Source organism: Glossina fuscipes, unplaced genomic scaffold, assembly GCF_014805625.2.
Source record: "Glossina fuscipes isolate IAEA_lab_2018 unplaced genomic scaffold, Yale_Gfus_2 109, whole genome shotgun sequence".
In the NCBI taxonomy this organism is placed as follows: domain Eukaryota; kingdom Metazoa; phylum Arthropoda; class Insecta; order Diptera; family Glossinidae; genus Glossina; species Glossina fuscipes.
The window spans coordinates 316,071-330,383 of NW_023998452.1; the positions used below are offsets into that span (position 1 = coordinate 316,071).

At 33.9% G+C, this 14,313-nt stretch overlaps 1 protein-coding gene across 7 annotated transcripts in view; it reads left to right on the top strand.

The window, feature by feature from the left end:
• The first annotated feature begins 2,467 nt into the window (after positions 1–2,467).
• The window catches only part of LOC119638776 (CCAAT/enhancer-binding protein), a 31,505-nt gene continuing 19,659 nt past the window's right edge, over positions 2,468–14,313 (top strand). For 2 of the 7 annotated variants that reach the window (XR_005247498.1, XM_038035779.1), the window contains exon 1: positions 13,132–13,771. Coding sequence is in view for 6 of the 7 variants with exons in the window: in XM_038035779.1 (XP_037891707.1) it covers positions 13,585–13,771 (187 nt within the window). In the remaining variant the exon portion in view is untranslated. Of the gene's footprint in view, positions 2,662–2,751; positions 3,033–13,130; positions 13,772–14,313 lie in introns of those variants that run through there. The other 5 variants (XM_038035773.1, XM_038035774.1, XM_038035775.1 and 2 more) reach the window with 5 other exon arrangements.

Genomic DNA, 14,313 nt, shown 5'->3' on the forward strand with positions numbered 1-14,313 from the left:
TATAAAGAGATTTTACTCATTTCCTGTTTTTTAGACATTCTCTGACAATAATTGTACTGCGCAATAACTAATTATAAGATGCAATAAATAAATTATTGACTGTTATCTCGATGTTCAATTTTGTTATATATATTTTCTACTCTTATGCACTTTAATTTATGTATATACGCATATATTCTACAATTATATTTTACATGTAACATAACGATATAATATTCTACATTTTATCTACAAATATAACATACAAAATTACAACTTTTAAATATACAACCGTTTGGGTTTTTTTTGTGAAATACATGCAAATATATATACGAAAAAAATTAAACTAATTGCGATTTAAATTTCTTTTGTGCGCTAATAAACATATGTGGATGTATGCCAAGTATAAGTAAAAAAAAAATCGTCGCCTATTAAACGCGATGCGCACACCAATGCTTAATTCTCTCCCTTCACTAGAGCACTTGTGCCGACTTATGTTGTACTCTGAACTCTTTAAGCGGACTTCCTTATTATACCGAGGAATTCAGTGTAATCTTTTGCCCGTCTGTCCATCTGTCCATCTATCTCTTCTTCTCTCTGTCGATGTATAATTGCCCACAAGCTACAACTCACGATTTTCAGATATTTGTTGACAATAAATCCTATTGAAATGGAATGGATCGAGCAATTTTTAAGGCCATTTCCCGAATAAAGCTCTACGCAAAACATTTGGCATATTTAATAGGTGTCCATTTTTCCAAACTACTCTCATGTAAGAGTTCTCATGAAAGTAATAGAATTTTATATAGAAATTAATTATAAGCCTTCAAAAATTGACTAGATCAAGCGCTTTTTGGATGTTTAATAGTCTGCGTAGGTCTAAAAGGAAACAACAGTTATGAAAGAAGTGGACCTTTGATTGCCATTATGACTACGTCAGCTTTTTGTCCCGCTCTCCGTTAACAGAGGAAGATACATGTAGACATATCGATAAGATAACTTCTTCAACTTCTTCAACAAAATTTCTTTTTTTTTTCGCTTGAGCGAACAACAAAAAAAATAGAGCTACGTCAAGAGACTTTGGTACTTGTTAGAGGACATTGTTTATGTTTTGCCGTAAAAATTCTTCGGGAACAATGAATGAAATGTAACTGTCGGTATGTCTCGGCTGTTGTTAATGTCTTGCGTCTACTCTCACGGACTGATATCACCATTTCGGTTTTTAAAATGTGTAGCCGGCGATATTCAAAAGGAACAGCGTAAAGCAACTAGAATTTCTCGCCAATTCGATGATTATTTAAACGGTGTCGGAAACACAAAAGCCCAGAGCGCTTAGAAAAAATTGCAAATCTTACGCCCCAAGCCTTTATAAGAAAATAATTAATGCACTTACCTTGATCTCCTATTCTTCAAGCATTCTTACTTAATAATCTTATCAAGGCAATTATTATGAATATAAATGCCATATACTTAGCTTTACCCATTCTATGCTCCAATCCCTTTTATTTGATGCTCACTCTAACACAAAGGAAGTGACAAAAGAGTTTATGAAATATCTTGGACTTAATGATAAATAAATTTAAAATAACCTCGCTCTGTTAAGAGTTAAATATTCTTTTTTTTGAGAAAAAGAACAACAATTCGATTCGAATAGTTCTTCGGCTTAACTTATATTCAATTATTTCCCCTGCACGAAATAATGGGATGAAATCTAAAATATTCGAGCTAATAAATATGTTGACACATTGATATTTTATAGAGATATGCCGGTTGCAAGTTTATGCCGAATAAATTTTGGAGGTTTTTAACACAAAATGACAGTTTATTGAGTTATGTGATGGTTTAACAGAAACTACTGAATAGCTCGATGCTACTAAATAGAAAACTGTTATTTTATGTGGATAAAAGTCAAAATCATCGCATTTAACCGTTGTTGTACGCTGATATTATTTTATCATTTTCACCAATAGAGGTCGCTACTTAAACTACATGCAAGCAACTGTTGAATATCTATGGGTGCCAAAAGGTTAGTACGCGTCACTGAGTCCATCTGCACGTTCGCGCGAGCATCGCATGAATAGACAACATGTCGTAATATTCCCAACACCTTTCCTTTTTTCAATACATGTTGCGATAAGATATGCGGTAAGCAAATTTAATGCAACCTGAACGCCATCTCTCTTGTTTTTTCTTTACTTGGGGTAATTCGTGAGCCTAAAGCTATGTATTGAATATATTTTTACTTTTTTTTTTTTAAATTTCCCTATTGAAAAATATCCCAACCGCGCTTAAGAGCCGCCAGATTTCCTTAAGTATTTCTTACGAAAACTTTTAGTGCAATTCCTGCACTTGAATGGGATGGCAACTCTAGTCAAAGTAGTCGCATTTGAAATAAGTGAGACCGTCATTAAATCATTAAATTAGTCTCTCACTAAACGGCGATTTGTGCGGATTTTGAAAAGCGGCAAAGTTATTTTATTTTTGTTATTTTAATAGTTGATTTTTGTTACATTTGTATTGTATTGTGTATATATGACCTTCCTCCCTCTCTATATATATTTTTGTTGTGCACAAATTCTCTAGCCCGCATATTTAGTAAATAAAAGAAAAAAAAATTAATTATTGTGTATAAAAGCGACAAAACAAGTTTACCTATGAGAGAGAAATAATAAATAAGAAAAGGTACTAAACAACAACAACAACAATAATAACAATAACAAATATATATATATATATATATATATATGCAGTTTTTAATTAATTAACAAGCGGAATTAAATAACAAATTTTTTTTTAAAGTATAAGCTAATGAAAATTTGTGATAAGTTTACGTTAAAAACAAAAGAAAATTTTTCGTTTTATTTGTGAAAAATTAGAAAAAAAAATAAAAGAATAATTAATAGATTACGGAAAAGGTTTGCCACAAATTTTACTTAATTTTTTCTTCATATACCGTAAACTATATTAAATCGAACTTTTGTATGCATCTTTACATTTTTCTGCATAAATATTTTCAACATTTTCAACAAAGAAAGCATCAATTATGTGCATAGGTATATTATATATACCTCCATACATATACACATATATATATATATATATATGCTTATAATTATGAACATGAACGTTGTTAGAGAAAGGAAAAACGCCCTTGAGAAAACAAAATTATAAATGAATAATTATTTTAATGGAAAAATAAGAAAAAAAAAGAACACAAAAATTTCCATTTTTTTGTAACAATTTTCTCAGACCTAACAAACAAACGAAATGCTCAAGTTTAATTGCAGTTCAAGCTGCACGTCAAAGTAGCATTACTTGTTACATTAATATCCATAAATAAAATGTTGCTTTGTTATCGATCCCAACTCGCTTGCCATTGTCAGTTGACTATAATCACATGCCGCGTATATATATGAGAACGTAGTTATGAAAATAACGTATATACGTGCATAGGTAATTTTCCGCAAATTGTATATAAATTTAAGTATGAGAAAAAAAAGCGTTTAGTGTTTTTAGACTGAACCGATCGTAATATGCTTAGGATTGGAAAGAATCCGTTTAGTTAGCGTACAATGTCAACACGATCATATAGGATGTCATCTTTTGATTTTTTTTATTGAAAAACCATACGTAAGAAACACTGAACTCTGAATAATATCGATAGACCATCGCGTTTAGAGCCTTTTCAAGAGGAAATATTAATTTCTGGTGCTTTTTCTTAAAAGAAAATTATTCAAAAAACTTTTTCAATAAAAAAAAAAAATTATCTGGCAGTGTTCGAAAAGAATCTCGGTTTATAATTGATTTCAACATACTATCGTATGGCATTTTGCACGAGAGACCTTTCCAACTCCAGCCTGAAGTTTCTGTTTTATGAAGTATACAGTGAAGATGCTCAGACAGTGGTAAGCAACTTGTGTTGTGTTTATGTAAAGACACTTCCACGGGCAGTATTCTATGGAGTGGAGAGCACTCGTCCACTAATTGGCTCCTTTAATAGCATGACTCGCCCTTCTCAGCCCTCTCGCCCATTCGTACTGAGCTTTTGCGTACACAGCAGGCGAAACTAATGCGAATCACGTTTGCTTGCCCTCACTGCTCACTGCTCACTGCAGTGGTCTTTCCCGTTGCTCTAGATATTTCTTCCTTCAAGTCAAGAAAATACGCATATGTTGTTCTACCTCGTCGACTTTCTATATTTACGATCCTTCTTGATTAAAACAAAAATCCATGCGCTTATGCCAAGTGTAGCAGAAGTTTTACTACGCATAGCATAACCTCCCATAATCCACAGTATATATTATGTTACGCGAAGTGTAAGCTCTTTTATGTATTAGAAAATTATAAATAACGCTTCATATGGCATAAACTATGCTACGCCTACAAAAAGTTCTGCTATACGTAGGATAAGTTATGGTGTAAATAGCATAAACTCAGTTGTGTACGGCAACCTAACTAGCATAACTTACCTGCAGCACAAATAGTGTAAACTGTAGTAAAACTGTGCTACGGGCAGCATAAGTTATGCCACAAATAGTATAAGTTCTGCTATGCAAGGCATACGTGCCGTTAGGCGTAGCATGTGCATAGCATAAAGTACGCTAGACATAGCATGTTGTGCTAGAGATATGCAAAACAACTTTAAATTCTAAAAGAAATATTTTTGTCTAATAAAACCTGTCCATAAATGGCTAACACTTCAGCAACTTTCGATTGCGAGTCGATTAACCAAAGATCTGTTCGACCTTCAGTCAGTCGGTCTTATGTGGTCGATGCTGCGGAAATTACTTTAAATCCATAGGTCAAGTAATCGCAAACATATTTGCAACTAGTTGCTGCCCGCTGGAGCTTGTCCTTAGCGGCTCGAATATAGTTTTTTAGTTAGTTATTATGCATATATCGTCATTGCACTGCACTGCATTTTGCGCACTCTTCTGACTTCATTCCCTTATCCAAAGGTACAGCTAACACTCTTTTGACCTCTTAATAGCAGACGTAACGACGCTTGATGTTGATAGGTTGAATAAGTCGGCAAATACTTTTCGTAGTTTTTTCACTTTTCTTCAAACAGTGCGAATTATTGTTAATTACTACTAATTAAGTAATTCTCTCTTACTCTTAAAAAACTCGTAAACAGTGTTTCTTTTAAATACCGTAGTTCGTGTTTTAACCTTTGAACAATCTTTTTAATGATTATGGAAACAAGTATTATAATGACGTTCGCCTGAGGACGAAATTCATATACTTAACTTTGCCACAGAAATATTTTTTTTTTTTTTGGTACTGGAAGTATTCACTACCGTTGGTCGATCGACAGCAATTGTGCCTTACTTTTAAACTTTAAAGTCCGATAAAGTCTGGTTTCTGTAGCAGTTCTGCACTATTATTATTATAAATAAACTCTAAGATAAAAGTCATCCGCTAGAGAGGGCGAGTAGGCAATGACTCTCCACTACATCAACTCAATGGTCGAGGGTTCAAATCTCAAGTGCGGTAGAGCTTGTCAATAAAAAAGTCGACGGCCTTACTTGCTAGTGCAATTTATGAATTTATTCTCTGGCTAAACTAATAACAATAATCCGATCGAGGTCTTAGCGTCATCTAAGACTATCGGCTTTATTGGAAACTCTAGCGCACTTGAGATATGAACTCATGATCATTGAAGTCGTTAGTCGGGAGTCTTCGCGTACTCGCCCGCTTTGAACGGGAATAGCTTTTGTAATATTTTCAATGCCCTCTACTTTTACGGGAAATGATGGCGCCAAGCTCTCCAGCGGCAATAGTAGGATCTTGCGGTTTTTTTTATAAATTCTTATCGTAAATAGACTACGAGTATACCGACGGACAGGAGGGGGATAAATGAATTTGGCTAAAAAGTTTCAACACAATTATATATTTTTTACCAGGTCCATAATGAATACTTCTGGCTGTTGCAGGCAAGAGGAATAGACATAGTTTGTCCACCTGGATATGAAAAAAATTCATTGTCTAAAGTCTAAATATTTTGCAATGCTTTGTGCTTTCCACGTTTCCCAATGAACACTTGGGATTGAAATTGCTTGGTTAGCGTGCCTTTAATTATGGATTTTTCATGAATTTGTATAACTTGACCGTTGTGCGCCATGTGTGTGCGCAGTAGCGGCTGATGAAAAAAAAAACATAAACATAAATTGTCATCTTTCGCACATTTATTTTCTCAAACAGATGTGCGCTACATGCGGCCACATGTGCATTTCAACCGTTTTTAAATTGACACCAATCATTGCATTCGTTACCTGTTTTTTTTTTTTTTTGATGTCATGAAAAAAATCTTTAGAGAAATAACATCAAATAGTTGATGAGATGTTTGAAAAAAAAAGTAAAAAAATATTTAAACGAAATTTCTTTCTTTCACTTGTTATATGCTGTTACTACGAAAATAAAACTAGTTTTGATAAATTTTTGCATTTAAAATTTGTCATAGTTTTGTTTGCTTAGAAAGTTTTTCTTTTCTTAAAAAAAAATTGTAAAAAAACGAAAAAAAAAATAGTTAAATAATTATGATGAAAACTTGAAGACTACATACACTCTGCGTTTTTATGCTGCTAAAGAAATCCATTATAATAATCTTTACAAACACACACACACACACACACAAATGTGTACTATTAAAAAAAAAAAAAAAACAATTTGTATTTCCTAAGCACAGACAAAACGTAAAAAGGAACGAAAAATGTTTAAGAAAAAATTTCTCGACTTTTTTACAATAAAATCTTATAAACGTTATGCGTAAGAGATCTTGTCTTATTGGCAATTATATATATGTGTGTCATCCTCCTCCCACGGACAGTACCTTTGTGTCTGCTTGCATTAGTAGAATACTCGTAATCAGCTCTAGACGCGCGTGACTAAACTATCCAATAACTAAGAATAAGAACAACAACAACAACAACAATAACAAAAACAATAGCAATAACTGCATATAGTAAGAATGGCACGATGTCGTTCAGGTCGAAGCATTCGAAATTCTCTCAGCCTTTGCTTATAGATAAATACCATTACAAATTTTACTAAAAGCTTAAGCGATTTTTAAACATTTTAATAAATTGTCGCGTTAAACAACCGTATAAAAAATTTATGCTCATCTAATTTTTGCTCAATAACGAACGACTTAACTCATTGAGTATGATTTCAGCAATGCTTTGAATGCTATTACGAATAATGTGGAGGGAAATCCGACTTCAGTTATCACCACTGCTTCCTCTAAACATTCACTCAGAGGATTAACTAAAAATTGTTAGGAAGAAGTTCGGAGTTTTAGCGCCATTTTTCCCATTTTTTTACCAAAGTTTTTTAGTTAGCATTTTCTGAACATGAACATGGGCTTACGAAGCCCTTACAAACTGAATCATTTTTATGCTTATCATAAGTTGTATGGACGGGAATAAACTAGACACGCGGACTGTTGATTAGACGCCCAACAACATACAACTGGCTTTGATCAGATTTAGATACATGCACCTGCCCTTATGCGTTTGCGATGTACGTTTGCAAGTTTCAGAGTTTCCAAACCCGCGCGGAAATTTAATCCTAATTCTTAATGTTCCCAGCTCCATGTTTGAAAATGGACAGTGTGAGCCTGCGACCACTTTCACAATATTTATTGTCCTTTGCTTGCAAGCTTTATCATTGTTCTAAATATAAAAAGTTCTGAAACGGATGCGCCTATAATTTATAAAATATTTTTCTAAATTCAGATAAGCTGACGTAAAATTGAACAAATCTTCTGTAATCCGTTTTTTACTTCGCTTACCAACCCGGTGCCCTTTGTGTAGAAATTAGTTCCGTACAATGTATCGTCGTCTAATTGGATGGAGTGATAAGCGTTTGGATCACTGGTTTCTGTAAAAGTTGTCAACTCTCGGTTGACATCAGGCTATTAAGTCGAAGCAAGACAAGGAAAACGCCCGGGTGGTATCATTCCTAAAAGTCTTTAGGCCGTTTCCCACAATGGGAGAGATGAAGAAAGATTTCTCGAAGAGTCTAACCGTGCGGTATAGATCCCACCACCGACGTGGTTCTGTAAACAGAAGATCACCATCGCAACTCATATGTTGCTGCCGTAAAAGAATTTCGCATAGGAGCGTTGGCTGCAATCTATCGCTCGTTCATCTATTTTTTTGTACCTATTCTGCAACGTTTGTCATTTTCGTTTCTCTCATCCAGAGCTATCTACTCAGTCCCTCAGTAAGATGTCTATTTTTTGTGAACGTAGGACTCCAAGGTGATGACAAGGTATTTGGATCAGCTTTTTAGCTGTTTTTCCGTCCGTCCGTCCGTCCGTCAGTCCGCTCATTCGCGTATTGTTGAAATTTGAAAGAATGTTAAAACTTGAAATTGGCATTTAATAGCTTTCTTGGGGCGGAAGTAGTCTCGAAAGCAAAAAAAGAAAAACGGAAAAAAATCCTAGCTTACAGCAAACATTGATCGAAAACGAATGGAGTAAAAATTTAATGTAGAAAAGCTCTTAACTATCAACCCATCATTTTCTTACGTTTTTATTTCATTTTTTTTTTTTTGTTATTATTACAAAATATTAGTTAACGAATTCTGATAATTTTAGTGAACATATCGTGCGGGCTCCTATTATTGTTTTGTATTACGTCCATTGTTTTCTTTTTATCTACAATACTCTTAATAATAACAATAACAATAACAATAATAATGATGGTGATCTCTTTATGCATATGCGTCTATTGTGTTTTGAATGCTATTACGGTCTTGCGTTTAGATAAGTAATAGCTTCAGGAAATTCATGACGCTGCGTTTATTACACGAAATTTGTGCCTAAAGGGCATAACGGTGCAGCTCATATCTAAAGTTATCACGTAAAAATACAATAAAGCAAAGACGTTTCATATAAAAACTTATATGGAACATTAACATTTCCATTTTGGCGTCTTGCTAGCAATTAAGAAAGAAGAAGGAACCACTTTGCACCACTTTACTCGGCAAGCCTTTCGAACGCAGTGTTACACTAGTGCAGGCTGTTAATCATTGGAATGTGAAAAATCAATAGAAAAAAGAAAAGAAAAACACAACGAACTGCTGTTGAGTCAGTATAGCATGTGCACCTTTTATGAGAACGCATGACTTCTTATATGCATCATATAGTCAATAAAAATATTATCTATGCCTTAGAGCGATTATTTGATTCGCATCCTAGATGTATATATTATGCGAGTAGCACATAACAAAAAAAAACACAAAATATTTGATCAATTACAGGCGTGTCGTTTGGCCAATCTAGAGAACTACTACACACTCAACTTTAATATGAACTTTTCAAGATGTTCGATGCAAAGCAAGCAATTTTGCTAAGATAAATATTTAAATAGCTTTCTTTCTCTCTCTCTCTCTTCCTTTCGTTGGCATACATATGCAATGGAGGCCAGTAAACGCGCATTTTGACAACATGCTGCTTGCAGACTCCTCATCTATTTGACATATTACTCTAAAGTGCTATTATTAAAATCTCCTTCAGAGCTAACACTTAACGCAACGCGTAAAGCTTGTTTTAGTTTAGTAGTCTTCAACGATGTATGTACGAAGCAACCGAAAGCGATTAAAAATTAAGATACGCTTGCTTTGATTACTTTTCACTTAAGCGGAGAGCTTAAAAAGACTTGGCTTTAAATAATACATAAAAGTCTCAGCGTGATTGCATAATAACTCATATAACTCATTGATTAGATTTTCCGGATTAGAGGGTGAGTTAACTTGTCAGACAATACAATAACAATAATCTTATTACGTTCATCCCAGATATATTTCAAAATACAAATTCAAAAACAAAAACAACATAATACCATTAAGTGCGTCTGTTTTGAAACAAAGAAATGTGATTTCAAAATTCAGATAAAAATAATAGAAAGAAATTGTATTCTTCTGGGTAGCCAAACTAAAAGCACATCGACAAGAACATTTGTTTTTGTTATCTCCAAGCAATGCGCGTACATTGAAAGGTAAAAGAACTAAAAGAAAGAAGAAATTTCGATAGACCCTAGTCTTCGATCTCAAGTAGGTGTAAAGTCGCTGATTTATCAGTAAAATTATGGGCATCAAGTTAGTAAAATTTATATAGAAAATAATTATTTTTCGATTTGTTAGCGATTCTGGACTTGTCTTTGAGCAGATTACGCCCACTCTCAAAGTTAATCTGAAACCATTGGCGTCAATTGTTAACTTTCTCTTATTTTTATTATTATTAATTACGTCAGAGAAATAAATTCTAAGGCTAAACTCTTAAAGCACTAGCATCTAAGGCTATCGGGTTTCTATAAAAACTCTATCGCACTTGAGAGTCGAACCCACGACCGTTGAGTTGCTAGTCGAGATTCCTCGCCGTCGCCCACTCGGGCGAATTGTCAGCTTTCTAATTCTAATGCTAATAAAAGAATCTCGGAACAGACCAAGCCTTTCGTGTATACTTTCGAACACAACCCGTAGGAGTGTTTTTGTAGATTTCTACATAGAGTCAGCGAAAAGAATGCCACAGAAGACGCCAAAGAACTTATACAGAAGTTGAATTTCTAACTTGGTTGGCTTCATTACTGCCAATCATACGACTTTTTTTAGTTTGAAAATCAAAATAAGCAAAATTTCACTGTAGCTAATGTTGGAATTCTATTTACCCCTTGCCACTTTTATGCGAATTATGTATGGACGTCGGAGGTTAAATTTTTTAATGAAATCATTTTCTATACCTTTCCTGGAAATCAATTGAGGAGTTGGTGATGGGTAAAAATAAAAAGACATGTAGAGATACTATAGTCTGTCACGGCTCGTCGTTAAATACTCTACACCGCCTTACAGTTATTGGAAAAAGTAGTGCGGTTCGAGCCATTTTCAGCACTCGTCCTTGTTCCGAAACACGTCATTGTACCAGATTTCATCGAAATATCTGAAAATTGCAGGTTGTAGACTGAACACAAGGAAACAAGACGGCTGGGCGGACAAACAAGCTTAGACCGATTTAGAACCACGTTCGGCATGACAAAAAGTTGATCTATCGCAAGTCGTTCGGCACAAGCCTAACGACACCACTGCACCATAGGGTATGTGTGAGGCATAAAAATTAGGAATACAAAGCGATTAAAGTTAATCGATACATAATTCGTTTAAGATAAGATAGTTGTATTTTTCACTTTCACTCATATTTATCTGGGCTTATAATACACTTATTCAGGTACGCTTTCTTTTAAAGAAAACATTCCTGGCTGAAGAAATTGATTTTTTGTTCACTAAGCACAAGTTATCTAAAACTGCTTTCGACCCACATAGAACAGTCGTAGTTGGGAAGAGGTCACTAAGGTAGTTAATATCTGTTCTTCGATAGTGAATGCATCATTTACCTATAGACACTTGATGGGGAGAGTACGTTAAAATCGAAGAATTGTCGGGGATTATTCTCCAATTTGCTTCCTTTCTTTTTTAGATCAAATAATGATAAGCACTTAGGACTTATATAATAAATAATGAAAATCGCAGGTCATTGAAAACCATTTTTCTTTTCTTTTTTTTTTATTGCTCTTCTTAAGCATTTCTGCTGAGACATATCTTAATCGGCTTAAGCGGACGTCTAGTGAAGCGTTCAATATTTTTTGACTACGCTGGTTACTTATAGGATAGCGATTAAAAAAGAAAGAGAATAGAAAATGTTATTATAAAGCAATGGCTGGAATTTTGAGAATTGAAAGCATTCAGTAGCAGCTTCAGGAGCAACAGGATTCAAGTTTTAAGCAGAGGCCGTTTTAAGTTATGACGCGAGAGACAATGTTTTTGAGCTACATAAAGAATTCGAACCGACATAAACCTTTTAGAACACAATCCTTGAATACTTAAGGAATACTTTTAAACGATACAAAGATATTTATTTTATATTTTACCATTAGCACTATAATTATAAATGTTGAATTGGCTTGTAACCGCTTAAGAAAACTTAAAACAGCAGAATTTTCAATAGCGAGGCAGCTGCAAACTGTTGCTGGTAATTTTCGCATTTCCTTTAAAAAAATTATTTTAATTTTTTTTTTTTTTTTTAACAAGATCGACTACTCAGACGATGTCCCCTATTTGTGGAATGACGAAAGAGAATGACATAGATAGGCAGTGGCGGCAGCCTAGGTATTGCGTGCTTCATTAATAAGTCTTATGACTTTAAGCTCTCACTACAGTTACGACCCAAGTAAACTCTGTCGCACTGTAGATTTGATCACGCGAAGCTAGACTTAATAGTCGCGATTCGTCCCAAAATCCCATGAACAGGTGGCAGGTTGATTGTCCAAAAAAAAAAAAAATTGTTTTTGCAATATCTCTGACATATTTTAGTTTTCTATAATATTTGACTCTTTGTGGTTTGGAGAACTTTAGCAGCTAACGGAGAGACGGACGGATAAACAGCACGACGAGAATTCCAAGCCAATCAAAACACACCTCTTAAACCAGACCCCGATGGACAGCCATACGAAAATTGATTTGATCCAATCTCATACCGGTCAACGGTATAAATTAAACGTTCCAAAGGCAATGACAAAATCAGCATACTTTTATCATTCGATGCCGGGTACACTAAGGCGATTAAAAAAGAACAAATAAACAAAAACGAATGAACTTTTGTTGGAAGTTTTCGTTTATAGACTGGTTGTCAAGGCTATTTAAAAAAAAAAAAAAAAAGGCAAAGAAAAAGAAAAAGACAAGAAATAAACTTGAACTAAACATATGCTTATAATGGTCGACAATTTAGTCTCGAGTCTCCAATGGCGACCAATGCAAGAGTAAGAAAAGTAGAGGGTTAAGCGTTCGTTCTTATGCTCAGATATATGTAAGCCATAAATACATGTTATTACCATGCGTAACATATTCTTACATTACATAAGGCTTAAAAGGGAGTATTGCTCTGCTTATACGAAACCTACAAACATAACCTTCTACGATATTATACTTAAAAAGTATACTTTTGCATATTTTTAATCTTAAATTTATAAAAGAGTTTTTCATTATTTTCATAATGTAATTGCATACTTTTGTAACTTAAAAAGTCTTAACAAAATTATATAAAAAAAAATATATATATAAATAAATAAATAAATAAACAAAAACTAATAAAAAAAAAAAAAAAAGAAACAAATAAAAATAAAAATAAATGTATATGTATGTAAAACAGATCTAAATAATCCGACAAAAGACTTGCATACGCTTTAAAGCATACAGAAAGAGCAAGCCAGCCAGTTAGTAGAGTTAGTACAAACAAAAAGACATACGGATAGATGTTAACATAAAAAACGCATTCCATCTACGTTACGACGTCACCAAAAAATTTATAACGTTACAAAACTAGTTTTTTTGTTAACTTGAGCATGAAATTCTGTTAGATTTGCAGAGACGATAAAACGCACAACACAACTTGCTTGATATATATAAGCGAAGCGAAAAACAACAAAAAACAACAAAAAACAACAGGGAAAAAAAACAATAGCACTACGAGAGACGACTTTGGTTGCAGTAGCGGTAGTGGCAGCGACACCAGCAGCAGCAGCAGCTGTAAAAAAATAAAAATAAAACAATATGACAACGTCACAAGCCGATATCAACACAAATTCAAATAATCCCGCAACCGCTATTGGTAATAATAAAGTTAACGGTATTCAAAGTGTGAATGGCGTTACGGGAATGGGTGGTACTGTAAGTGGCGGTAGTAGTGGCGACGTTCGAGTTGGAGGTGGAAATAATGGAGGTTCAGCGGTTAATACGAGTAAGTATACGTGCGCGTATCACATTTTTCTTATTTAAGCTTATACTTATTTATGCACGTGCTTACATGTATATTTTTATCTGTGCAGAGAAAAAATGGAGAACAAAAAAAAAAAAAAAAAGAAAAAAAAAAAACATTACTGACTGATACTTTAAGTATCTTTCAGTCTCTGCCATATTCTCTCTCTCTCCTTCATTCGCTTGGCCCGCTTGGTCTTTATCTGTAATTAATGATTTTATTTTTCATTTTAAACGATTCGTATTAATTTCATTAAACTCGGTTGCTTTAACACGCAACTTTAACCTTTGGAAAAGTCATTTATTACTTACTAGCTAGCTAGCTAGCTGTACACCATAAAGTCCAATTAATGTTCGCCAAAAAAGAGAAAAAAATTGAAAAAGTTTCACAAATCGTAGCAGATTCGCTTAATATTAGATTAAGATAAAACGTTTGATTTAAGCAAAGGTGGGTACGTGTGTGTGTGTGAAGTGTGTGAATTGTTTTCCGATTTCTTCCGTTATAGGTCAATGAAAGCTTGAGAT